General features: G+C 48.2%; 1 protein-coding gene across 4 annotated transcripts in view; it reads left to right on the top strand.

Moving 5' to 3' along the window:
* FAM135B (family with sequence similarity 135 member B) overlaps nt 1-25,768 on the top strand; it is a 369,646-nt gene that overhangs the window by 112,820 nt on the left and 231,058 nt on the right. For all 4 annotated transcript variants that reach the window (XM_070075533.2, XM_070075534.2, XM_089335756.1 and 1 more), the window contains exon 2: nt 16,758-16,853. In XM_070075533.2, coding sequence (XP_069931634.2) covers nt 16,777-16,853 — 77 coding nt within the window. In that variant the 5' untranslated portion in view covers nt 16,758-16,776. The remainder of the gene's footprint in view (nt 1-16,757; nt 16,854-25,768) is intronic.

Here is a 25,768-nt window from a genome sequence, read left to right as displayed (position 1 = left end):
TGAGCACCAATAAGGAAACCTGTTGAAGTGAAATGGACACTATGAGAAGCAATGACTTGATGAGCCCTTGTCCTGACTGTCAAGGAACAGCTTAATACTTTATCGCTTTTAGTATTTTTTTTTGTTCTACTTAATACTATTGGTTGAACTCTTTAATTAACACACAATTATTCTTAGGTGTTGAAATTTAACTGAAAAGTGATCTCTGTTAAATGTAAGAGTGGGAATAAGAGAGGCAGGAGATGTACAATTTGGGACATGCTCAATCAGGCTTGCCTCAAACGGTAGAGTTAGAAACATGCCAGGGGATTCCAATTCAATCCCATCAAGGTGGCATGTACCAATGCCATCTCACTAGTCCAAGTGATCAATTTTGGTTCATAATTGATCAGAATGATGGCATTAAGAGTCAAAGAGATCACATAAACAAGACTAGTGTCTGCTAATACTAAGTGATAGAATTAAAAAGGAGAGAACAATCCAACATGGGAAGTGGGATACACAGCAGACTCATAGAATGGCAGATGTCCTAAACAGCACTCTGGCCTCAGAATCAGCCCTTAAGGCATTTGGATCTTGCTGAAGAGCCCATGAGAGTATTTTAAGCATGGAAAGCCAAGACATTCTGGCAAAAAAAAAAAAAAAAAAAAACAAAAAAACAAAAAAAAAAAAAACCTAAATTAAAGATCTCTGTGAGTGAGATCCCAGTGGAAAGAATGGGCCATCAAAGAAGGAGGTACCTTTCTCTGAAGGGAGGAGAGAGCTTCCACTTTGACTATGACCTTGTCTAAATAAGATCAGAGTTGGCAAACTCAAGAGGCTTCCGTAGCCTTGGCAACTCATGACAAGAGCCTAGGGTGATTATTGACGCCATAAACAAGAGTGTCAATTGTTAAGTCAACAACAGGAGTCACTGTGCACTTACTCCCCATGTAGGATCTCTGTCCTTAATGTGTTGTACTGTGTGAATTAACAGTATAACTAGTATTCAAAGAGTACTTTACACTTTGTGTTCCTGTGTGGGTGAAAACTGTTGAAATCTTTACTTAATATATACTAAATTGATCTTCTGTATATAAAGATAATTGAAAATGAATCTTGATGTGAATGGAATGGGAGAGGGAGTGGAAGATGGGATGGTTGCAGGTGGGAGGAAGGTTATGGAGGGAAAAAGCCACTGTAATCCAAAAGCTGTACTTTGGAAAATTATATTTATGAAATAAAAGTTAAAAAAATAGACTACTATGAGGCTTGTTCTTTTGCAACTGACTTTTTTCATTTACATAATTTGCAAGGTTCACCAGGTGTAGCATGTGTGGGACTTTCAGTCCTTTTCATGGCTGAATAATATTCCACTGCATACATATTCCAAGTGCTGTTTTACTCCTATATCTGTTTATACACATGCAATTCATTTCTAATTTTTTCTTTTGTAAATATTGCTGCTGTAAACCTGCATGTGTGAAATTTGTTTGAAGAACTGTTTTCATTTCTCTTGGGTGTACACGCAGAATTGCAATGCTGGCTCTAATGGTAATTCTTTGTTTAACTCATTGAAGAAACTTGGAATTATTTTCCCAATTGACTGCCTACTTTTATGCCCACATCAGCAATGTATTGAGGGCCCCAAATTCTCTACATCCATTCCAGTGGTGTTATTTTCATTGCTTGAAATTGTAGCTGATCTAGTGTATATATAGTGATATGTCAGTGTGCATGTGTGTGCGTGTGTGTGTGTGTGTGTAGAATAAGTTTGGGGGCAGTTTTACATTTACATCACAAGGAATAGAAGGGGCATGTAATTCACACATGCATAACCTCCCCCATTATCATTATCCCCACCATTTATCACAGGGGTTGGTCCTACATTGACATACAACTAGTAATCTAATTCATAGTTTATGTGAGGGTTCACCTTGGTGCTATTTATTCTGTGAGTTTGTGAGTTTGGATAGATGCATCACGGCACATACTCATGATTGTAGTTTTTTTGTGAGATGTATTTATTTATTTGAAAGGCAGATATATATAATATATATATATACATATACACATGTATATGCATAGAGAGAGAGAGAGAAAGGAAGAGAGAGAGAAAGAGAGAGAAAGGAAGAGAGAGAGAGAGAGAGAGAGAGAAAGGAAGAGAGAGAGAGAGAAAGAGAGAGAGAGAGAGAAATCTTCTATTCACTGGTTTACTCCCCAAATAGCTGCAGTGGCTAGGGGCACGCATGTGGGATGCCAGTGTCTCAGGTTGCTTAACCTCCTGTGCCACAGTGCAGGCCCCCTGATGCTAGTATCTTATAGTGTACATTTTCTGCCCTCAAACTCTTCTGTGTGCTGCCTCTTCATCACTGCCTTCTCTCAAACCCTTGGCAACCACTGATCTTGTTACTGTCTTCATAGGATTTCATTTCCAGAATTCCACAGAGAGTCACAGAGGGTGTAGCCTTTTCAGTTTGGCTTATTTCACATAGGAAAATGAACTTAAGATTCCTAATAGCTCATTTGTTTTTAGCCCCGCATGTTTCCTAATGTCTGGATGTATTTTCGTTTATGCATTCTCCTGCTGACTGATGATACATTGGTTGCTCCCGATTTTGGTGATTGTGAATATGCTGCTGTCAATACTGCTGTGTGCAGTGTTTTTGTGCAGATGTACATTTTCAGCTCCTTTGGGGTAGCCACCAAGGAACGCTGTTGTTGGCTCTTATGGTAAGAGGACGCTTGGTTGTATCAGAAACCAGAAAACTGTCTTCCAAAGTGGCTCAGGCACATCTGAGCTGGGTGGGTCTGCGGAACAGTAAGGAGGCTGTGTGTGTGTGGGGGGGCACATCTTAAGGGAAAGGGATTATCTATGGGACAGCAAGGAGGCAGGTCATGTTGGACTGTGTTGGCCAGTGTGAGTAGTTGGGCTTAATGTTCAAGGCACTGGGAGGCATTGGAGAGGAACAAGGCTGGACTTGTCTCTTAGAGAAGCCCCCAGCCCCTCTACTGCTGTGTGGAGAAGGGGCCCTGGAGGGTGGAGCTGGGAGAGAAGTGGAGAAGCAGCATGGAGCTAGTGGACTGTTGAGGCTGGGAGTTGAGAGTGGCAGTGGTGGAGGGCGACCTATGGCTAGTCTCTGAATAAGACTCTGGTGACAGAATGGCAGGGTGTCTGTCCTGAAGTCTTCCCTGTGGTTCCCTCTCTGCCTCCATCTTTCCCTTCCCACCCAGGCTCAACCACACACACACACACACACACACACACCCTACTTGCGGTAAACCAATGCCTGGGGGCAGGTGGCCTGGCTCCTTTTGCAGCCTCAACCCTGTTGCCGTGGAGCCTTTGCCTGTCTGGGTTCCTCATGAAATTCTGAGCCCCTGGAGATGAGTGATTGTAGCTCCCCCTGTGTGCATACTTCCCTAGGCACTGTTCCAGAAACCTGAGGCATAGTAGGCTCAATAAACAAATAAATGAACGTGGGGCTGTATCACCTCTATGCAATCAAACTTCCCAGGTGGAAGAGGAGGAGGAGGAGGTATTAGGTGCCAGATCACTGTCAGTGGAGGCACAGTCCCCTTGGGCAGGCCCTCCCAGTGTGAGACTCAGACTTCAGGCTAGGTCTACATGTGCTAAGTGGGGGGGTGTCTGTGCTCCTGTTGTGCTGGGAGCTCTGGGAGGGCTTAGAACATGTGCTCTTGGCTCATTTCTGTGTCCCCAGAACTTGATAGAGTGCCTCGTGCAGACTGTAGAGAGAACACATGGGATGAATAGACCACAGGTATCAACGGTGACAAACAGGGGAGGACAGAGTGAGCTGCAGAGCCTGGGAAGCTTCACAGAGGAGATAGATCTCTGGCGGCTGGCAGGAGAGGAGGAGGAGGGGCACCAGTGCAAGAAAGGTGACCACAGGCCCCTTGTCAGGTGTGAGGGCCCGGCCGGGTTAGAGCAGTGTTCACACCATTATGGAGCATATTTTACTGAGGGAAGAACTGGGCCAACAGACTTAACTCTTATCTTCTAAGGAATGAAACATCAGAATTCCTAAAAGAGTCACGCAGAGAGATGGGCCCTGAGATTGCCTTCCTGAACACAGTCAACTGCATCCTCCACCCCAGCCCACCTCCCAGTTATTCTTCTGATGACCTCCTGTGTTGGGCTTTGAGGATTTTAATGAGCAAAATGTTGAAGTATCCAGCGTCATGAGGTTTCAAGCATTTTTCCTCAGTTCCCTTCTTTTGGTTTTCACTGTAATTCTCTCATCCTCATATTTATATAAATAACTAGGACAGTAGAAAGATGAACAGAATTCTCAGGATCCCACCCACCCATGTGCGTGTCAGCTCACAAAATTTCTTCCTATGTGCCAGACTCCATTTCCATCTCCTTAGTCTGCACCTGTTCTCTGCTAGATACCTGTGTTTTTGCAGATGGGGAGAACTGAGGCCCAACAGTATGAAACTACTAGCCTTAAGTTTGCACTTGAGTGGCAAGCCTTGGTTTTGGCACTGGGACCAATGCATGTCTGGCTTGAAGGGCTCTGAGTTCAAAGTCCAGGAAACAAGATACTGGTTCCTTTGGGGTTCAGAGCTCTTGGGAATGAACCTAAGAGCTCACTTGGAATGGAACTGAAGGATCATCAGCCTTCGTGACATCTGGATAAATAGAGGGCTGTGCAGGAGGAGGCATTTCAGTGCTTGGGTGTAGGATGAACTTGACCTAGCCTTCAGGAAAAGGGATTATCCATGGTAGAGTGTGGAAGTGGGTCATGTTGGACCATGTTGGCCAATGAGAGTAATGGAACTTAATGTTCTAGTCCCTTGGTTGGTGGATGTGTCCAAGAAACAGCCACCCAGGTCCACACCCTCTGCCTCCTTCTCCTCATTTGGATCCCATCACCCTGGGATAATACCTTTCTATCAAGATAATGCTTGCATGTGTGTTGGTGTTGGGGACTTCCAAATTGAAACCGCTCCATCCAATTAAGGTGGGACCGATCCTGTTTCTAACAGTGAGTGGAAATGTTATTGTTTTTCCTAAATTGCTGTTCATTGAGGGCCTACTGTTATCATAAATAGAATATTAATGACAGAGCAATCACTATGAGTGTTCTCCGTGCCCCAGATATCATACTCTCTGCATTACATAGAAGTTGTTGGATTTCTCACAATGATCCTGCATGCAGGGTTATTATTGGCCCATGTTCACAGATGAGAAAATTTAGAGGCATTGGCATAAAATCAGAAACCAATGAAGGACAGAATTTGTAGCTGTGACAGTTTGGTGCCAAACTTTGTGACTTTTCCTGTACCAAAAGGCATCTCCATAACCTCCTGTGGTCTCAGTTTCCCTTCTGTGATAAGAGAGAGTTAGGATTACTCAATTCCAAAGCCCCTTTGTGAGTCTGTGAGCCGAGAACTGAAATCTCAACTAAAAGGAACCTTGCATGCTCTTCTTGGGGATGAAAATTAGTACAGCCTTTGTGGAAACCAGTAGGGAGGTTTCTCAATAAACAAAAGTGGAAGTAGCAGGTGGTCCTGCAATGCCATTGCTGGGCATATGTCCAAGGGACGGGAAACCAGTCTGTTAGAGGGACATCTGCACTCCTGTGTTTATGGCAGCAGTCACAGTAGCCAGCAAATGGAAGCAACCCAGGTGTCCATCCACTGATGCATGGGTGATGAAAATGTAACATACACACCATGGAATATTATTCAGCCATAAAAATGATGAAATACTATTATTTGCAACAATGTGGAGGGAACTAGAGATGATGTTCAGTGGAATAAGCTAAGCTCTGCAAGGCAAGTATGTGTATCACTACACGCATGGACTCTGCAGAGCTGACCTCACAGAAGTTGAGAGCAGAATGATGGTGGTTGGAGGCTGGGGAAGGTAGTGGGTGGGAAGGAGGCCAGGCTGGTTAATGGGTGCTAAGTTACAGTTAGGAAGAAGAAGTCATGGTGTTCTGTTCTAGGGACACTAGAGATGATGCACTTATATATTTCTCTGAAGAAAGGAGAACCAGAAGCAATGATTTGGAATATTCTCAACATAAGGAAATGTTAAATGCTGGAGGAGATAGACACTATATGCTGCTTAGACGTTACACAAGGCATGCATGTATCAGAGTATCATAAATAGGTACAATTTTTATGTGTCAGTCAGATATTTTTAAAAACACTTAAGAGTCCTGCCCCTGTGAGGTTTGTACCCCTGGGAGTCCTCGTGGCCTTGGAGGTGGGGCAGCCCTGCCCTACATTTGATGTTAGGCAGGGCCCAGGGAAGCCTGATTCTCCATTTCTCCTGGCTCTCGAGAGATGGCAATGACCTTGTTGAACATTGTCATTCAGGCCCCCTGTGTCTTGCCCCCACTTTACTTTTTGGCTGGAAGGTGGTTGGGCCTGGAGACTGGTGGACCTGTGGGTGCTCAGGATGGGGACACAGTGATGCAGGCTGAGTCATCTGCCCTGGTGAAGCTATGGACAGACGCTTCACAAAATCGGGCCTTGCCCTGCCGTAGCCGGGGCACAGAGTGCAGCCGTAGCCAGAGTGCAGCCCTGCCTTGCAGGTGGGGTCCTTGTGTCTGGCATTCATCTCCTCCCCTGTTTATGTTGTGGCCTTAGGAATGATACACAGAATCCTCCAGAAGTGACCACTGCCTCCCCTAGTGCTGGGATGCTGGCTCCCTCTGAGGCATCCTTAGACAAGGAGGATGCTATGCATCTCCCTTCCCCTTGCTCCACACACCCAGGAAGAACGGAGCTCAGGACTGAGTTACAACTAACAGGGGTAAAATTATTTCCATCTGCAGTCCTAAGCAGTGGCTGGTGCTGGTGCCCAAGGACACTGAGGGATGAACACTCAGCTCACCCTTTCATTCTCTTGATTTTGTCTCTTGTTCCTTCTCCTGTTTGTCATCTGTTATTCCATACCGGTTCCCTACCAGGTTTCTTGCTAAACCTGGTAACTGTCTCTTTTAGTAATGGAGCTCGTGGTGTAGCATGACACGGTCTAGATTATTTTGGCCTGTACATGGCGAGGAAGGAGCTTGCATTGAATGGACATCGCCATTCAACAAAGACACCCTGGACTGCTGGATAGGGCATTAAAGAATGGGGCTCATCAGGAATAGAGGTGAAAGTTGGGACTGACACCAGTGCAGATAACAGTTGGAGCAAAGCCCAGGAAGGTTCAGAGGAGGTGGAGTGTTTTTCTGAGGGCATTTGGAGAGGTTTTGTTGAGGATGGTGGTAGCACAGTGAGACAAGGCAGGCTCCAGGGTTGGAAGCACCTGGCTTCATGCCAAGGGTCCAGGTGCACTTGGGCTGGTGCCGGGCTGCACCTGCTGCAGAGATGGGTCTGTTTGGGTGACGTCACACAGAGTGTAACCGGATAGCTGTGGTCCAGTGGAGATTCTTCTCTCAGATGGCTTTGTGACACTTCCAAAGCCACCCAGAATGTTCTGTATTTCCAGGCTCCAAAGAGGGGCAGTGCTGTGTGATTCCCGAGTTCCTTTTAAGGTCTAAAGTTCTGGGATCTTGATGACACTTTGTTTGTGGCCACTTCCTTTCATGTCCCCATAGTATTAGGGAATGTCATTATTTATCTTGTTGATCTGTTGGGGTTTATAATCAGATCAAATCAAGATGTGAAAACTTTGGCCACTGGGAATGCAAGCATCACTAGACTAGAATTTGTGGCACAAGGTCCCAAGGCACTTGCCCTGTGACTGAGGGCATACCGTCTCCTGCCTGCCTGGGCCTCACATGTTTTAATCTGTGTGATGAGGGATGAACAAAATGAGCATAGGGTCCGTGAGTCCCTGCGCTTTGACATATGAGGCATTAGTGCTTTTGTACAGTGCTGAGAGCTCAAGGGTTAAGCAGACACTGCTGATGTTAAGCCCACTGACGTCTCCATGTGATTCAACTCAAATTGGGTGAGCTGCCGTTCCGCAGAGGGAATGCTCCTGAAACATTTATAGCCATTAATGAATGCAGAACCTTAAAATTAGATAGTGTGATATTCATAGACTCTCAAGACTGTCAGGAAGCAGAGAGCACGTCTACTCAAGGCTTCAGCCCAAAGCAGGAATCCCCTCTTTAGCTTCAGGGGCAGACTTGACATCTGCTCACACCCTTCCAGGGCCAGAGAACCAGTGCCTCGGAAGGCGGTGCGTCTATTATGTCTCTGCTGAGTTATTTCTGGCAAACCTCCCCAGCCTTAATGTGTGTGCGAGGTGCTGTTATCACCTCCCTGTGCTCCGTTCCTGTAGAAGGGGTGATGCAGCTTCTGAGCCTTAATCTGAACCCAGCCTCCTTGGCTGTGGCTGGACACCCAGGGTGCCTCTGCCAAGCATGAGGTGCTGGGCCCTGGGATCTTCACGTTGCAGGGGTCTGGGCCCCCCTCACCCTCTTGCTGGCTCACCTCACCTTCCAGGTAGGTCTCCTTTGGGTGTTAAAGCTCATCTTTGTTATGCAAAAGTTTTATTGCATAAGATGTACATTATCATCATTATTATTCTAATGTTAGCATCATCCACTGTGTTAGTCAGCTTTTCATTACCATGATGGAACACCTCGGAGTATGTGAGAAGGCAACTACAAGGAGAAAAGGGTTTTTTTAGCTCATAGTTTTGGAGTTCCAAGTTCAAGGTGGACCCCATGGGTTCGGCCACCTGGTGAGGCTGGGGGGCAGTGGGGAATGTGCAGGGAGGGCGGTTGTGGTAAGCCAGGAAGCAGAGAGAGTGACAGAGCCCATCTTGGCTTTGGTAACCAGCCCTCTGGGGAGAACTAGCTTTTGAGGGCTCGGGCCTCTCACCCAAGCACCTCCCACTAGGCCCACCTCCTGAACAACATAACTGCATCAGGTTTTTACCCTCTTGGTATTGTTAATGTACGACTTTGAGATTTGAAGTACTGTATGCGTTTGGGAGAAGGCTCACGTTGAAACCATTGCATTCGCTATTCATTTATTTTTAAGATTTATTTGTTTATTTAAAAAGCAGCGTTACAGAGAGAGACAGACAGACAGAAGCAGATATAGAGAGAAATCTTCCATCCCTGGTTCACTCCCTCAGATGACCCCAGTGGCTGGAGCTGGGCTGATCTGAAGCCAGGAGCTTCTTCTAGGTCTTCCATGTGGGTGCAAGGACCCAAGCACTTGAGCCATCCTCCACTGCTCTTTCAAGTGCATTAGCAGGGAGCTAAATTGGAAGTGGGGCAGCCAGGACTCAAACTCGTGTCCATATGGAATGCAGGCGCCTCAGGTGGTGGCTTTACCCGCTACACCACAGTGCTAGCACCAGCGTTCCCTATTTATTGAGCAGAACAAAGTGCAGATATTTGTGTCAGTCTTCCAAAGAGTAAAGCTCTGTTGAGTTGATGTTACCATTACTGGCCACAGACCTGGAACCTGGAACTTGGGAAAGTGGTCAGGACACAGTCTTGAAGCGCCGCCCTGTCCATGATTCCACACTGCCTCTCCAAGAGGCAAACTTGCCAAGGTGCTTTGTGTTTTCGCATGTGCACAAGCACTGTGCACTGAGGTGTCTGTTCTGTGCATGTGTCTCTGCCGGTGGGAGGGAAGATGAATTGCCACCCGCCCACCGTGGCGCTGGGCATCTCAACAAGTGGCACTGGAGTTCCCAGCATTGGCATTGGCACAGAGAGGCCCGTGCCCAAGAGCTGCAAAGGAAGCTGGCACTGGCTGGCACTTTCTTTGCGTAGCTTCCTTACTGCTGGTGCTTGAAGGCCTCTGCCTGAGTTTATGACTCAGTTCTCCTTTATGAGGCTGCGCCGTCCTAAGTGCCTACATTTTAAAATGCTACCTGAGACAAGGAGGGATACAGCAGCCCTGGGAACACGGGAAGCTGTGTGGGGGGTGCTCCTGTTTGTGTTGTCTTGACACGTGAACAAACGAGCAAACATGCACTGCTCATTTTGATTTCCACACTGGAGGAAAGAGTGCTTTGGAACCCCAGGGGTCTGCAAACTGGGCGCTGTCTTTGCTGTGATGAGTGAGCATCAGAGATGTGAGTCCTGGCCTTCCCTTGTCCTCCTCCCTGGAGGCCCTGGGGCAACTCACAGCCTGTCTGTGTGTAGGTAACTCATCCAGGGGCGGGGCCGTCATATCTCTTGCCGTCGCCATGAAATTGTCTTCTGGTTCACCTGATTGTCATAGCAGTTTGCGCTTACTAAGCTGTCATTATATGCTATCTCAGTTGGAGAAACTGAGTCACGGGCAGATGAAGTTCTTTTGCTGAGATCATAGAGCTCCCGAGGGGTTGGCCTCTGAACAACCTGGGTTGGCCAGGCCCCACAGTCACCTCCTGTAGGCGTTGTAACCCGCCCTGTGCATCCTGATGTCACGGAACAGATCCCATGGGCTCTTCCCTGGCTGTGTGTCTGATGGCCTAAGGACTTTGGCTCAGTAGCCCCATGTCCCTGGCTCTCCGACGGTTCTAGGTGTTTGATCCCAGCAGGCTGAACATGGGAGCTCCTTCGTGAGATGAAACCCCCCCACCCATGGCTGGCAAGGTGCACCCACTCTGCCATGGCCGTCGAGGTGCACCCACTCTGCCCATGGCCGGTGAGGTGCACCCACTCTGCCCATGGCTGGTGAGGTGCACCCACTCTGCCCATGGCTGGTGAGGTGCACCCACACTCTGCCCATGGCTGGCAAGGTATACCCACTCTGCCCATGGTTGGTGAGGTGCACCCTCTCTGCCCATGGCTGGTGAGGTGCACCCACTCTGCCCATGGCTGGCGAGGTGCACCCACTCTGCCCATGACTGGTAAGGTGCACCTTCTCTGCCCATGGCTGGTGAGGTACACTTTCTCTGCCCATGGCCGGCAAGGTGCACCCACTCTGCCCATGGCTGGCGAGGTGCACCCACTCTGCCCATGGCTGGTGAGGTACACCCACTCCGCCCATGACTGGCAAGGTGCACCCACTCCGCCCATGGCTGGCAAGGTGCACCCACTCTGCCCATGGCTGGCGAGGTGTACCCACTCTGCCCATGGCTGGCGAGGTGTACCCACTCTGCCCATGGCTGGCGAGGTGTACCCACTCTGCCCATGGCTGGCAAGGACACCCCCTTTGGGTTGGTCCTCAGCTGTGGTCCTGGGAGGATGTGGACACTGAGGCTCAGAATGTTATATGACTGAAATCCACCCAGGGTTGGGAATCATTGGAACCTGGGTTAGCCAGGGAGGAAGACCTCCTCCTGGGGGACCCGCCATCCTCAATGAAGAAGCTCTAGTTTTCTTTACAAATGGCATAGTTTGCCTGGAACACGGAGCAGAGCTCTCTGCAGTGACCCACCAGTCAGCAAACTGGAATCCCTGCCCTCCGCAGAACTGGGGCGTGTTTGCGGGAAGGGTGGTGCTGAGGGCAGGGATGAGAGCGACTGCAGCTGCCTCTCCCTGACACCGCACGGGAGGCAGCATGCGGATGGGGTGTCCCGGGTTCCAGTGTGCTGCTCCAGTGAAAGGCTGGGTGATGAGTGAGGATGCCCTTTCTGTGCTCACTGTGCTCCCCTTAGGTGGGGGGCCCTCTCCCCGAGCCCCCACCCCGCCCCCACCGTCCTGTCCACAGGCTTTGATTCTGTGATCTACCCTCTTTAGAGCACCTTGATGTTCTGTGCCCTTTTCATAAACTGTATGCTGATGTATATTAAGGTCAACTCACATTTTATTCTTTAATTTTTCAAAGATCACACACTTTGAATCTTGAAGTTTTAAAGAAAAATTACATTTTAAGAGAAAATATGTTTGCAAAAGGATTTTCCCCACAATGTCTAATGAGATCTTGGAATCATGGTATTTTCTAAAATAGTTCTGTTCTAAAAATATATTTATTCTGAAATTCATAGTTACATGGAGAGAGGGAGAGAGTTCTTCCATTTGCTGGTTCAACACACACACACCCCTGCCCCTCCCAGATGGCTTGAATGGCTAGGGCTGGGCCAAGCTGCAACCAGGAGCCAGGAGCTTCTTCCAGGTCTCCCATGTGGGTGATAGGGGCCTAAACACTTGGGCCATCTTCTACTGCTTTTCCCAGGCCATTAGCAGGGAGCTGGATCAGCAGTGGAGCAGCAGGGACATGAACTGGCACCCAAACAGGATGCCGGCTTCACAGGTCAGCTTTATCCACTATGCTGCAAAGCTGACCTCATCCAAAATAGTTTTTTAAAAAATTATTTTATTTAATTGAAAGTCATAGTTACAAAGAGAGGGAAAGACCGAGAGAGAGAGAGAGAGATCTTCTATCTACTGGTTCACTTTCCAGATGACCACAATGACCAATGCTGAGCCGGGAGGCAGGAGCTTCATCTGGTTCTCCTGTATGGGTGGCAGGGGCCCAAACACTTGGGCTGTCTTCCGCTGCTTTTCCCAGGCCATTAGCAGGGAGCTGGATCAGAAGTGGAGCAGCCGGGACACGAAATGGTGCCCATATGGGATGCCAGCGTCACAGGCGGCTGCTTAATCTGCTGTGCTTCAGCACTGGCATCCCAAAATAGTTTTAATATTTTTGTCAGGTTTCCACAGAGGCAACTAAGGATGCTGTAAAACATGTTAGAAAGTGTCAATGACTAATTAAACATTTTAGCCATATTGTAATGAAGAAAACAAATTATTTATTCAAGGTCAACTGATGTGGAGCCCAGATTCCTAGGGACCCCAGAACCTCTGGAGCTAAGAAGGGGGCCTGTTGTTTGGCTCTTTTGAATCTCTGCCAACTCCATTGGAGGCCAAAGGAGACGTAGTAATTGTTAATGCTGAGCTGATACGCAGTTGCCAACTGGAGCTTCCCGGTAGCCTGCAGGGAGTCCTAATGCACTGTGTTTTCCTTGGTGCGTGTTGAGATGAGTGGTGGACAGATCCCGTGTTGGACACCTGGAGGAGGCCGACTGTAGCGTGGGTACAACCGTGGGGAGGGTGAAGCACTGTGACTTGAGAGTTAAGAATTCCACGGAGTGTAAAATGCCTCTTGACTCTTTTGAGGGCAAAGGGGAGCTACTCAAGAGGTCGAGGAAGCCTTAGGCAGGAACTGCTTGCTGCCCTGGGGAGGCCAGTGTAGCAAAAGGCTGGAGGCTGCTCAGAAGGTGCGGAGGCCAGCACAGAGCAGTGGGAGTAACCCAGGTAAGAGGATGGGGACCCACGCTCCCCCAGGGGTGGCTTTCGAGATGGAGAGAAGAGGTTGGACTAGAGGAACTAAACCTGGGGAGAAGTGGCGACTAGTGATCTTTGAGAGGAGGGAGAGGGAGGACTGAAGCGTGGCCCATGCAACGGAGTGGGTAGATGTAGAGAATCTTCTACAGCTCTAGGGACCCTCCAGATGTCTCCATTGCAAGAAAGAGGTCACCTCCTGGCCCTGTTTCTTGGGGTGGAGGAGCTTCCCATTTTGGGAACAGAGGACAGAGTTGCTCTCTGGACAGGAATTTGCACTGATATTCCTGGACTGAGGCATGGCAGAGGCCTCCTCACCTTAGGGGGAAGGTATGCGTGGGACCCGAGTACCCAGACCGTCCTCCCCTGAGCCTTCAGCTTCTCACTGTGGTCGCCATTGTTCACTATTTCTCAGTGTTGGGACCTTTCAAGACTGAGTTCTGTTCTTCAGCTCCGTATGCTCAGCACCTGGACACCCAGCCCTTAGGAAATGCATGTTTGCACGGAGCAACTCAGAGCCACAGCGAGTGTAGACGAGTGATGGCCATCACTAGAGCTCTGGTTGGCGCTGGCTGGAGTAGGGTGTTAGTGTGATGCCTGTGGAATGTGTGGGATGTGGGTGCCTGTGGCATCTGTGTGTATATTGTGGGTCAGTGTGTTGGTTGTGGGTGTTGTACATGTGCATGTTGGGTGTGTCTGTTGGGTACGTGTCATGGTCATCTTGTGTGTGAACGGTGTATGTTGTATGTGTTGGTGCATCTGTGTTATCCATGTCTGTGTTCATGTGAGTGTTGGCTGTATGAGTGTGGCACAGTGTGTTTGGTGTGCATCATGTGTCTGTTGTGTGTATCTGTCATGTGTACATTCTAATAAATCAATGTGCCAGACTTCACACACTTTCTCTACTGGCTATGATGACAACCTGATGGGGTCAGAGCTCTTAATATTCTCCCTGTGGCCATGGGGAAACCAAGGAATAGAAAATGTTAAACAATGAGTCCCTGCTTAAAGGGACCGAGCTAACCCAGGTCTGGCAAATTTCAAAATCCTAATCTTTAAGCCAGTTATTCCTTTTTAAAAAGATTTATTTATTTATTTAGAATGTCATAGTTATAGAGAAAGAAGGACAGAGATCTTCCATCCACTGCCTCACTCCCCAAATGGCCACAGTGACCAGTGCTGGGCCAGTCCAGAGCCAGGATCCAGGAGCTTCATCTGGGTCTCTCATGTGAGTGGCAGAAGCCCAATCACTTGAGTCACCTCCTGCTGCTTTTCCCAGGCCATTGGCAGGGAGCTGGATGGGAAACGGAGCAGCCGGGACACAAACCAGAGCCCATGTGGGATACCAGCGTCGCAGGTGGTGGTTTTACCTGCTATGCCACAATGCTGGCCCCCTAAGCCACTTATTCTTGACTGAGTATTTGTGTCAGAGCTCCATGGAGGATTTGTGAAAACACAGATTCTTGACTGTTGTCTCTGGACTCCCTGGTTTAAGAGTCTGGAGTGAGACTCAAGGTTTTGCTTTGCTGGCAAAGCGATGCCGACACTGCTGGTCTGAGGACTGCACCTGAGAGCCAGCCTGCTACGTGTCCTCTCTCCAGTCCCCAGGTGGGAGGAACACAGAAAAGGGCTGGGAGCATGGCAAATACTGATGGATTGCTGGACAAAAATTGGATCAAGGACAGTTACCAGCAAAACAACGTGGAGCTTTCAATCTGATGTTTTCTGTGTGAGCTCATCTTCCTCACTGAATCACCGGGGGTCTGTTACAATGAATCACATGCTAGTGAAGAGGAAGAAGCAGCTTCCCACCAAGAAGCTGTGTGTGTTACCGGTTCCTGTTAGTCCTGAACAGCAGGATGCCAAGGTGCATCTTCCAAGGAGAAAACAGTATTCTGTATTATATTCTCCATGCAGCAAACATGTTTTTCCGTGAAGTATTAATTCCCCAGGAAAAACCTGCCTTGGTCATCCTGACAGTAAGTGCTGGTGTTGGAAGACAAAATTCTTTGGGCCTCTCTGTCAGCAATCTTCCTGTGAATGGCATCCATGTCCCACCATGTGGATGGGGGTCACATCTGCCTACCTCTGAGGGTTTTTGATGATTGCGTGAAATCATATATGGAACTAACTCCCTTGAGCAGGGTTCGGCCCGTCTGGGCCAGCGACAGTAGAGTTTGTGTTCTTGGCTTCCCTGTGTCCCTCTTCCCATGGGGGCTCCTTCCTTGGATCCAAGCTCCAGATGGGGACCAGGGATCACTGAGATGGCCACCATGGGCAAGAGTCGCGGCTCTACCCTCTGCAGTTTCTTTGAGGACCGAGGCTGAGTTGGGTGGTGAGGCAATGGGGTTGGTGGGTTCTGGCCTCGCCTGGTTCCTGTGTGCACCTCGATAGCACTCCTTTAGAGACATGAGTTTTCAGTGCTCTGCGTGAGCCTTCCCAGGTTTGTCAGACTGAAATTCCATCTTGCAGTATTTATAGAGGGCTGGTTCCTCGGATCTGCTGCAGTTTAATTTGGAATGCGGCCTTCTGAGACGTTTTCCCAGAAGGAGCCCTTGCCAGCGTTGGTTGGGATGTAGCATTAAGAGCTAGCTACTTCCTGGTTGTGCTCACGTGCCCAGCATGTCCGCATTACCTGCAGTGAGGTTGGGCCCTGAACCATAGCAATACCCTGGCCCCTGGTCTGAAGGCAGAAAGAGGAGCGGCTTTAAAAGGAGATCTCAGCGCCAGTCACTACTGCCAGCCGGGAGAGCCCAAATGCTCCCTTACTGTCCTCCTCCTCCTCCTCTGCACTCAACCTCTTCCCTCCCCTCCAGGAGTTCATAGCAACTGTGAGAGACCTTACCACCCATCCTGTTGGGAATCCTACTGCTAGCTGGGTTGTGCCCATTACACATTGTGGTAAGCCGAGGCTTGGAGCAAGGGAGGAGACTGAGCAGAGAACTTCCCGCTAGAATGTTCTACAGTGGGAAGGTGGCTCCAGGAAAGAGCCTCTCTGTTTTTTCCTTATCTTAAAAATGAGGCAAGAATCTTTATGTCAGCATTCTCGTTGGAGAAAAATTAGGCAGTGCGTACAGTACACTTTATGTAATGTCCGGAATATAGTAGACACTGAGGACAGGTTGTTTGCCCTTTCTTCAAACCTGGTCTCTACGTGATTTCACATTTCTGCCTGTTACCAGTCCTCATATTACGGATGAGGGCGCAGAGGATGAGAGGAGCTCAGTGACTGGTTCAGATCACAAGCAAGGATTCTTGTGCCCTCGGCCAGCAAAGATGTGCTCCTAGCTGGAGAGTGGTGCTGCCTCCACCTATGGCAGATAGGAGAGGGCAGTGGAGCTTCGGAGTGAGCACTCCTGGTCTGAGTCCCAGCCATCCCAGGGGTGAGCTGCAAGACATCACGCCATTGACCTCCTCTCTCAGTGTCTTTCTATGGAAGGCACCCCAAGTGGTGCCCCCCAGTGGACACACGGTGCTCCTGCTGGTCCCCTAGGTCACACATTCTTGTCCATTCGAGCACTGTGTGGCTTCTGTCATAGCAACCAGGCTTTCAGTACTTTGACACTGTCATCTCCAGCAGTGAACTTCTCTCTTGTTTTCCAGGTAATGAACCAAAAGGATCATGTCTGAAGTACAAGGAACGGTTGAGTTTTCTGTAGAGCTGCATAAATTTTATAATGTGGATCTCTTTCAGAGAGGGTGAGTATGCTTCACAATTTTTAATTGTTAACATTTATTTACTTGAGAGGCAGAGTGGCAGAGAGAGAGAGAGCGAGAGCGAGAGAGACAGGGAGAGAGAAGGGGTCTTCAGAAGGTTCAAGGAAAATGCATATTATGAAAAAGGGGGACTTAAAAATTTTTGGCAACAAAATAAAACATCTTTAATTCAATTTACCTTGACTTTCTGAACTTCCTATGTGCATAGATACGCACGCATACATATACAACTTGTAGGGATGGACATTTGTCGTAATGGTTAAGATGTGTGAGAGGCTTAGGTTTGAGTTTTGATTCTGCTCCTGCTTCCAGCTTTTTGAAAATGCGCACCCTCTCAGGTGACAGGTGCTGGTTCAAGTTTTTTGGTCCTATCTGTCTATCTATCTAACCCCCTTCCCCAGAAGCAGGTAGATTGGTAAGTGCAGGTTATAGGAAATTTGGGATTAATAAAGAAAGGATTTTCATTGTTTTTCCTGGAAAGTGTAAACATTGGGTGCATCTGAACAGGGACTGCATTGTCGGAGGCTAGAAGATGCTAGCGTTGCCTTCCCTCTTCTCTTCTTTCGCTACACACAATTCTAGATGAAAGTGGACTTGTGGGAAATGCAGCTCTCATGCAAAGGTGTCTGTGTGCTCAGAACTCGCTGGGCCATCTGTCCCTCACTGCATGTGTGACGCTTGTGCCTGCATCCGTCAAATACTGAGGTTGTTGGTCTTACAAACAAGTTGCCCCTTAAAGTGTGCAGTTAAGGGGCTGGCGCCGTGGCTCACTTGGTTAATCCTCTGCTTGCGGCGCCAGCATCCCATATGGGCACCAGGTGCTAGTCCCGGTTGCTCCTCTCCCAGTCCAGCTCTCTGCTGTGGCCCGGGAGGGCAGTGGAGGATGGCCCAGGTCCTGGGACCCTGCACCCGCATGGGAGACCAGGAGGAAGCACCTGGCTCCTGGCTTTGTATCGGCATAGCTCCGGCTGTAGCGGCCATTTGGGGAGTGAACCAACGGAAGGAAGACCTTTCTCTCTGTCTCTCTCTCTCTCACTGTGTAACTCTGTCAAATAAATGAAACAAATGTGCAGTTAAAATAGATTTGCTCCCTTTTCCTAGGATGTACATTTAATTTGTCATTTTGTATGTGTGATTGCAGTAAGTTCTCAGGATAGACTTTCTGCTGAGGGTCACTCTTAGGTAACAGAGGTGTGAAGTGGTTCCATAGAGTGTCTGAACACAGCCTAGAAATACGTGTACTTGGTGGCTGCTGTTGCTCTCTCCACATGAATATGTTATGTGCCTAAGTTAACAGAGCAAATATGTATCCAAAGCAAGAAGCATCGAGTAGTTTGCTTTTGCTGTGTAACCAATTATCCTTAGACTTAGTGGCATAAAACGGCAACGCCCATGATTCTGAGGTTATGCGATTCGGAATGGGCCCAGCTAGATGGTGCTGGTGGTTGCACCAGGTGTGGCTGATCTCAGCTGTGCTTGCTCAGAGCTCTGGGGCCCTGGGCTGGGGAGGCCGTGGTTCCTTCCTTGTAGTTTTATCCTCCAGCAGGTCAGCCTGGGCTTGATGCGTGGCAGCTAGGTGTCTACCTCCTGAAGCTTTGGAACTTGCATGGGGTTTTTTAAAATTCAGTCCATTGGCCAAAGAAAGGTATAGAAACAGAATCCATCTTCTGATGGAAGAGGAAGAATCCAAACCCATTTTTATGGTTTAGCACTAAGGTTAGACTCCAGTTTCCAAAGGGTAGTTCTGAAATGAATGATGCAGGGCCTCTTGTATGCGCTCAATTTTAAATAAGTGTACAATTCAGTGGGCTGAGTGGTTCAGGTAGGTGACCTGAGCCAGGCAGTGAGAGGAATAGGAAGTGATTCTGGGACCAGCTCCCTGTTCCAGGGAGAAGACACTTGAGGTGTATAGGTCAGGATTCAGGGACTGGGCTTTAATGAGGCGAAGCTCTGTGCAACCTTCTGGGAGCCCAAGTGCTGTTGGTCCATCTGTCCTCATTTGATCAGGAGTGGTTGCTATAGTGATGAGAGAGCCCTGGACTTGGCATCAGGATTCCTGAGTCCAGGCTGTGCTCCTGCTTCTGGGAGCCTATGGCATTCATTCTCTGTTGCTCCTCAGGCTCCACACTTGCAAGAAAAGGAAGCAGTTTTGATAATATGGGGTCTGCTCATTATCCCCTTTTTATAACCAATCTGAGAAGCAAGCAGTACTACCTGGTTACTTGGGATCCAGGAAATAGAGCAGACCACAGCATTGCAAAGTGGGGTGTGGGTGCTGAGGCTAAAACTTTCTTACCCAAAATGTTGTATTATTTTCTGTTACTTAAATCTGGTCTCCAAAATGGGCCGTGTTCTTCCCATTGTGTACAAAATAGACAGCAGGATGTGGGACAAAAAATATTGGAACTTCAGTTTACAATTGAGTACGCCAAAAAAGAACAAATTCAAACATGACTGGTAACTAGAATCAGGGTTGACCTTGACAACCTTGCTGCGTCTGTGTGCTGAACAGTCATGAGTCCCACTCAGTAACTGAGCTCTCAGGAACGGGGAGACGCCCACAGCATAAGCAGACTGATGTCACCCTTGTGTTGCAAGACACTGCAGTTTGCGACTGGCCAGGTGTGCACATTTACAAGTTGTCTCTAGTTTCAACTACACAACCCTTGCAGAGCCCTAAGGGAATCTTGAAGGCAATGTTGATCATGGAAGAAGAGTGGACTCTAAGAAATGCCAGGAACAGGGTCATCACACTGATCAGATCCAACAATAAGTAGGGCAAGACATGTGGATGTACTTGAAAAGTATTTGAGGTATAGATTTTAAGCAGAATTATTCATAACATGCATCATCTGAACTCTATATTGGGCCTTGAGGTGTTGACTGGGTCTTGCATGAAATCATCATTAGCAAAACATTTCAAATTGATACATCCAGAACATGAATAGAGCCATGTGGAGTTATCAAGGAAGCTGTGAAGTGTGGATAGCATGACCTTTTCTGAAAGCCTGTGACACTCTTCTTTCTAGGTGCGAGTTTTTACGAGGCATCTTATTTAGGTATGCCCAGTGATACAGTCTTATATTGAAGTAGACTAAACACTATATATATATATATAGAACATATATATAATATATATATAGTAAGAACAAAAAGGCTATGCATTCCATTCATATATAAAATGTTTATTTCTAAAACATGGATTGGTGTATTATTCTTTTTGCATAAAAGACCCTTTTCTTTTTCTTTCTTTCTTTTTTTTTTTTTTTACAAACAGAGTGGACAGTGAGAGAGACAGAGAGAAAGGTCTTCCTTTTCCGTTGGTTCACCCTCCAATGGCCGCTGCAGCCAGCGTGCTGCGCTGATCCAAAGCCAGGAGCCAGGTGCTTCTCCTGGTCTCCCATGCGGGTGCAGGGGCCCAAGTACTTGGGCCATCCTCCACTGCACTTCCTGGCCACAGCAGAGAGCTGGATAGGAAGAGGGGCAACTGGGACAGAATCCGGCACCCCGACTGGGACTAGAACCTGGTCTGCCAGTGCTTCAGGTGGAGGATTAGCCTATAGAGCTGTGGCGCCGGCCTATAAAAGACCCTTTTCTATATTTAAATGCATATCCTATGATAATAGAATCATACATGGACATAGTTATAAATAAATATACATATATTTGAATTGCGTGTTTAAAAATGTCGGTACTGATAAGCTCACAGATCATTAACGGTTAGAGACCACATTGGTCTGAGCATCTAGCTGTTCATGCTAGTTTTGAGGAGTGTGCGCGTTCAGGCACACGCTTCAGATGTGGATGAGGATTTCGTCTTGTGATTGAACATGCTCGAGAATGGACTTCATGCAGCTACTTCTGTGGACAGGCTTCAGCAAGGCTTAGGTAAGGAATCAGACCTCTCTGGGGAATGCAGCGAGTTCTAAGGTCTCCGATGTCTGATGAGAAATAAGACATTGAAGTTGATATCCACCAGCCCCCTGGATTCTGCCTTCTGGAAACTGTGGGCAGGCTGGGCATGATGCCAGCCAGGATTCTGCATCTGCATTCACCGGGGGAGTCGCTGAGAGCATGACCCCTGATGCGCAAGTGCTAAAGATTTTTCCGCTCTGAATCCCACAGGACACATGCTGAGAGTGAAATGTAATTACTTTACCCAGCAAGTGCTCCACAGAGAAGGATGTCTTCCATCAGAGCCTGGGAGCAATATGGGGCTCTTGGGGTAGCTTGTGAGGGAGAAAGAGTGATCTCCTGATGTTAGAACAGAGAAGAAGTGTAGGGTGTGGGGAATCTGTTTGGTTGCAAGGCTTATGTCAAACGTGTGCTTCTCTGTAGGGTCCCTGGAGCACCAGAATTAGGGTCAGCGATTGCAAGAGAGGAGGCGTCCTCTTCCTCAGACAGTGTCTGACAGCGGTCACCCCATTCCACCTGGGTTCTCAGGTGATGAGAAATGCCCTTTGTCCCTCCACCTTGGGGCCCCCAGCTCATTGTTCCTTTGAGATTTTATGAGATGCTTTGTTGGAAACACATGGACACAAGACTCAGAATATTACCTGAGAATTTGCCGTGACCAGTGAATGTCTTGTTTTCAGCATGCTTGTATCTGTGGATGTCTTTTCTATTCCCAGAATGCACATTGCCTTTGGGTGCTGTTTTCTCTGTGCACAGAATCAAGTTGCATTTACCCAAAGTCTGTGTTGGCTGAGGCAACTTATCAAAGGGAAAGCATTTCCTCCAGCCAGTCAACTAGCATCAGGAGGCATCACCTCTGTCTTCAGCAGTGAGACGTGCTGACAACAAGGCCGGGACACAGAAGTTCTGAGGACCTGAACTTTAGGGTCAGACCTGAATGAGAAGCCCATCAGGACCTCAGAGGACTTGGAAAAGCCAGCATTGTCTGACTGTAAAATGGTGACAACAAAGCCTACATTGGGGTGACCTGAAGCATTACGGCATTATTTAGTGTGTGTATGGTTCCTTGTATTTAGTAGCTGCCATCCTCATTGTCACCACAACTAGGACAATGTCACCTCCAATCTGTCCTTAACACTCCCCATGGCGCTGTTAACCAAAAGGGTTGGTGTGACCTCCTCATTTTCCTGATGAAATACTTCCCAGGTTCCTTTTGCTCTCAGTCCTCAGCCTAATGCTCAAAACCTGTGTGTTTTAAACTTCTTCATCTTAATGTTTGTGTTCAGGCCATTCTTGGCCTTCATGCCCATGGTATCAGCCTCCAAAATTCTATGCTATGCAAGTTCTAATTGAAATGCAACCTCCTCTCCAAACCATGTCAGTAGTTCCATCGGCTGTATGCAGCTCATGTTTTATGGATCCCTGTCTCTGAGCTGTCTACTCACACATTCATTACTGTAGACCATAGTAAGCATACACATTGCATTTGGCTCTGGAGACACTGAGATGGAAAGATAGAGCCCCTGCCTTGAAGGTGTTTACCAGCTAAAGAGGCAGTCAGAAACGCAAAACACGACCATGATGTGTGTATGCATGATGCTTTCAGTCACGGAGACAGGCATGGGCTGCTAGCAAGAGACTCAGAAAGGGGAATCCGGTCTGTCGGCAGAGTCGGGGCGGGCATCCTGGAGTAAAATCACAACACGGCTGTCACCTTAGGATGGGTGGGAGTCAGCTGTGCAGAAGACCTGGACAGGGTCTAAACAGCAGGGGCAGAGTGAGTTAGGGGTGGTATCAGGAAACAGAGCCCACCTGAGAGACCAAAGACAGCCACTGACAGCTGAAGGGGAGGGATTAGAGGCTATGATGATTTCTGTGTTTGTTTATGTTACTGGTGGGTGCATAGTGTTTTGTTAGACTTGAGGTTATGGAGACACTATTGTCCACTGCCACATACTTTCTTAGACTGCGGAAGAGGCCGGCGCCGCGGCTCACTAGGCTAATCTTCCGCCTTGCGGTGCCGGCACACCGGGTTCTAGTCCCGGTCGCTCCTCTTCCAGGCCAGCTCTCTGCTGTGGCCAGGGAGTGCAGTGGAGGATGGCCCAAGTGCTTGGGCCCTGCACGCCATGGGAGACCAGGAGAAGCACCTGGCTCCTGCCTTTGGATCAGCGCGGTGCGCCGGCTGCAGCGCGCCAGCCGCGGCGGCCATTGGAGGGTGAACCAAAGGAAAAAGGAAGACCTTTCTCTCTGTCTCTCTCTCTCACTGTCCACTCTGCCTGTCAAAAAAATAATAAAAATAAAAGAAAGAAAAAAAAAGACTGCAGAATAAGGAACTGCTTAAAAGAATGAAAGAATGTTGGCATTGTTGCTTGTGGCTTTGTCTTCTCTTCAGTGAATGCAAGCTCCTGAGAGTGAGGATCTCGTCTATGAGACTTAGTATTGCCATGCCACGCATGAGCCTGGCACGTGGAGGAGACCAATCACAGCTTATGTTTGCTTGGCTCGATGTCACTCTTTCTTCTTTCAAAATGTCAGTTGTGGAGGGGCTGTATGGATCTCTGCTGAATGATGTTAATGGAGAGAGGATTCCCAAGTCCTCAAGTCCTATTGAAATCAGTGCTCCTCAGAGTTTGTCCCTTGGGTGACCAGCAACACCATCACCTGAGGGCTTGTTAGAGGCCCGTGTTCCACCTTGGGCTCAGACCTACTGAGACAGTGTTTGTGCTGGGTCAGGGGGTCTGGGTTTAACATGTTCTCCCGCTTGATCCTGGCTGAGAAGCACAGGAAGGGCTGCTGAAAGAGCTGCTGTGACAATCTGATTCCTGGTTGTGTAGTTCAGTTGTCCAGGGAACTGAATTCTGCCCCGCAGATAAATTAGACAAAAAATTCCCACATTTGGTCCTTGATGTCACCACTTATTAAAGCTCTAAGGTAAGTCCAGGTTGCAGATGGCTGGATTACGATGAAGTGAAGATTTTGTGGGGCTGGTGTTGTGGCCTGGAGTCTTAAGCTGCCACCTGCATTGCTGACTCCTCATGTGAGCGCTGAGCTGAGTCCCAGCTGCTCCAGTTTTGATCCCACTCCTTGCTGATGATCATGGGAAAGCAGCAGAAGATAGTCCAAGTGCCTGGGCCCCTGCTTCCCGCATGGGAGACCTGGATGGAGTCCCAGGCTCCTGGTTTGGGCCTGGCCCAGGCCCAGCCATTGCAGCTATTTGAGAAGTGAACCAGGAGATAGAAGATCTCTGTCTGTCTCTCTGACTTTCTCACTCTGTAACTCTGACTTTCAGGTAAATGAAACTAAATCTTAAAAACATTTCTCATGCCAAGTAATTTCAGCCTTTCTTTGTTTTCTTTGGAAATGAGACCCTGTCTGTTCTTCCCCCGTTAGGGCTCATCCCATTTTTCACGTCCCTCTGCTGTAGATATTGTGTGTTAGTTTCCTGTTTGTTCTCAGGGTAAGAAAACAGTTCTTATTTTATACACAGCATTTTCTCATAGGATCATGCTTTATAAATAAACAATTAATTATAAAGCCTGTTAGTGCACGTTTGTGAATCATCAGTGCATCCATAGCCAACTTGTATCTGAGTAAGAGAGCATGCAGCGTCATCTATAATATTGTTATCTGAGAAGGAGCTGACATACATCCTAGAAAATGAATTCAAATTGGGTTTTCAATCTTAATTCAGACAGAACTTTAAACTCAAATGATTTTCCTTGAAGTATTTCATCATTTGCAGCTCTGATCAGATTCCTCTCCTGTCTTTCCTCCACCTACTTTCTACTGTCTCGGCTAAAGAGTTCTGGTCGGAAATTCTAGATGAGTTCACTGGAAAGTTCTGTCCCCGTTCATGGCTTAGTCTTCCAAAAAGGGCCTGCTCCAATCTGAGGCTGAAGTTCAAATGCTCGTGCTCATGCAAGGATGGCGATTCCCTTGGAATGAGCCCACCTGTCTTTTCTCTACTGAAGTGAGAACAATCGTGTCATAGGTCACACGATGCCTGCAAAAAATGCCAACTTGTGTTTCTGCCCGATGCTTCCCATCTCTGCCTAATGCCCAGTGACAGCCAGCTCCCCTGTGAAATTAGCTAACTCGCCCTGAGGTGCCTTAATAGACTCAGAAATACGATTATTGTTGCTTACCACAGAGATCAATTGATTGATTTGTCTGGTTCTGCCAGAAATCATCCATTTGTTTTTTCTTTTTTCCTTCTTTTACTTACACATGTTGAGCTCCTTTCCATTCCTTCCCACATATGTGGAAGGGGGTGGAGATCATAGATGTGGGGGAGCTTGTTGTATAGGACAGAGCGATGAGCAGGGTGGTGGAGCCAGAGGTGAGCCTGGGGGGTGAGCACTGCCGGGGTTTGCCAGCCACGCATTCACGTAGGCAGAATTGACCGGAGGTAGGGCTTGGATATGCTTCACAAGTGACAGCATTCTGGTCCCATGACTTTCCAGTTGTGCAAACCAATGTGATCCCATTAGTGCATTTAAGCCACTTTGGTTTAGGGTGTTTACCACTTGCAGTCAGGTTCTTTTTTTTTTGACAGGCAGAGTGGACAGTGAGAGAGACAGAGAGAAAGGTCTTCCTTTTCCATTGGTTCACCCCCCAGTGGCCACTGTGGCCGGCGCACTGTGGCCGGGGCACTGTGCTGATCTGAAGCCAGGAGCCAGGTGCTCCCTCCTGGTCTCCCATGGGGTGCAGGGCCCAAGGACTTGGGCCATCCTCCACTGCACTCCCGGGCCACAGCAGAGAGCTGGAATGGAAGAGGGGCAACCGGGACAGAATCCGGCACCCCGACTGGGACTAGAACATGCTGTGCCGGCGCCACAGGCGGAGGATTAGCCTAGTGAGCCGCGGTGCTGGCCAAAGTCAGGTTCTCTATAGCACAGAGTATGGGCTCAGTGTTCCCTAACACTCTCCTTTGACATTCATAAATATTATTTTAATAAAAATGTGCTCCCCTCTCCATAAAA

The sequence above is a fragment of the Oryctolagus cuniculus genome, chromosome 6 (genome assembly GCF_051225735.1).
Source record: "Oryctolagus cuniculus isolate XC-2025 breed Fujian yellow rabbit chromosome 6, ASM5122573v1, whole genome shotgun sequence".
NCBI lineage: Eukaryota > Metazoa > Chordata > Mammalia > Lagomorpha > Leporidae > Oryctolagus > Oryctolagus cuniculus.
Note: the sequence above shows the minus strand (reverse complement) of the source record. Positions and strands in the feature narration are given on the sequence as shown.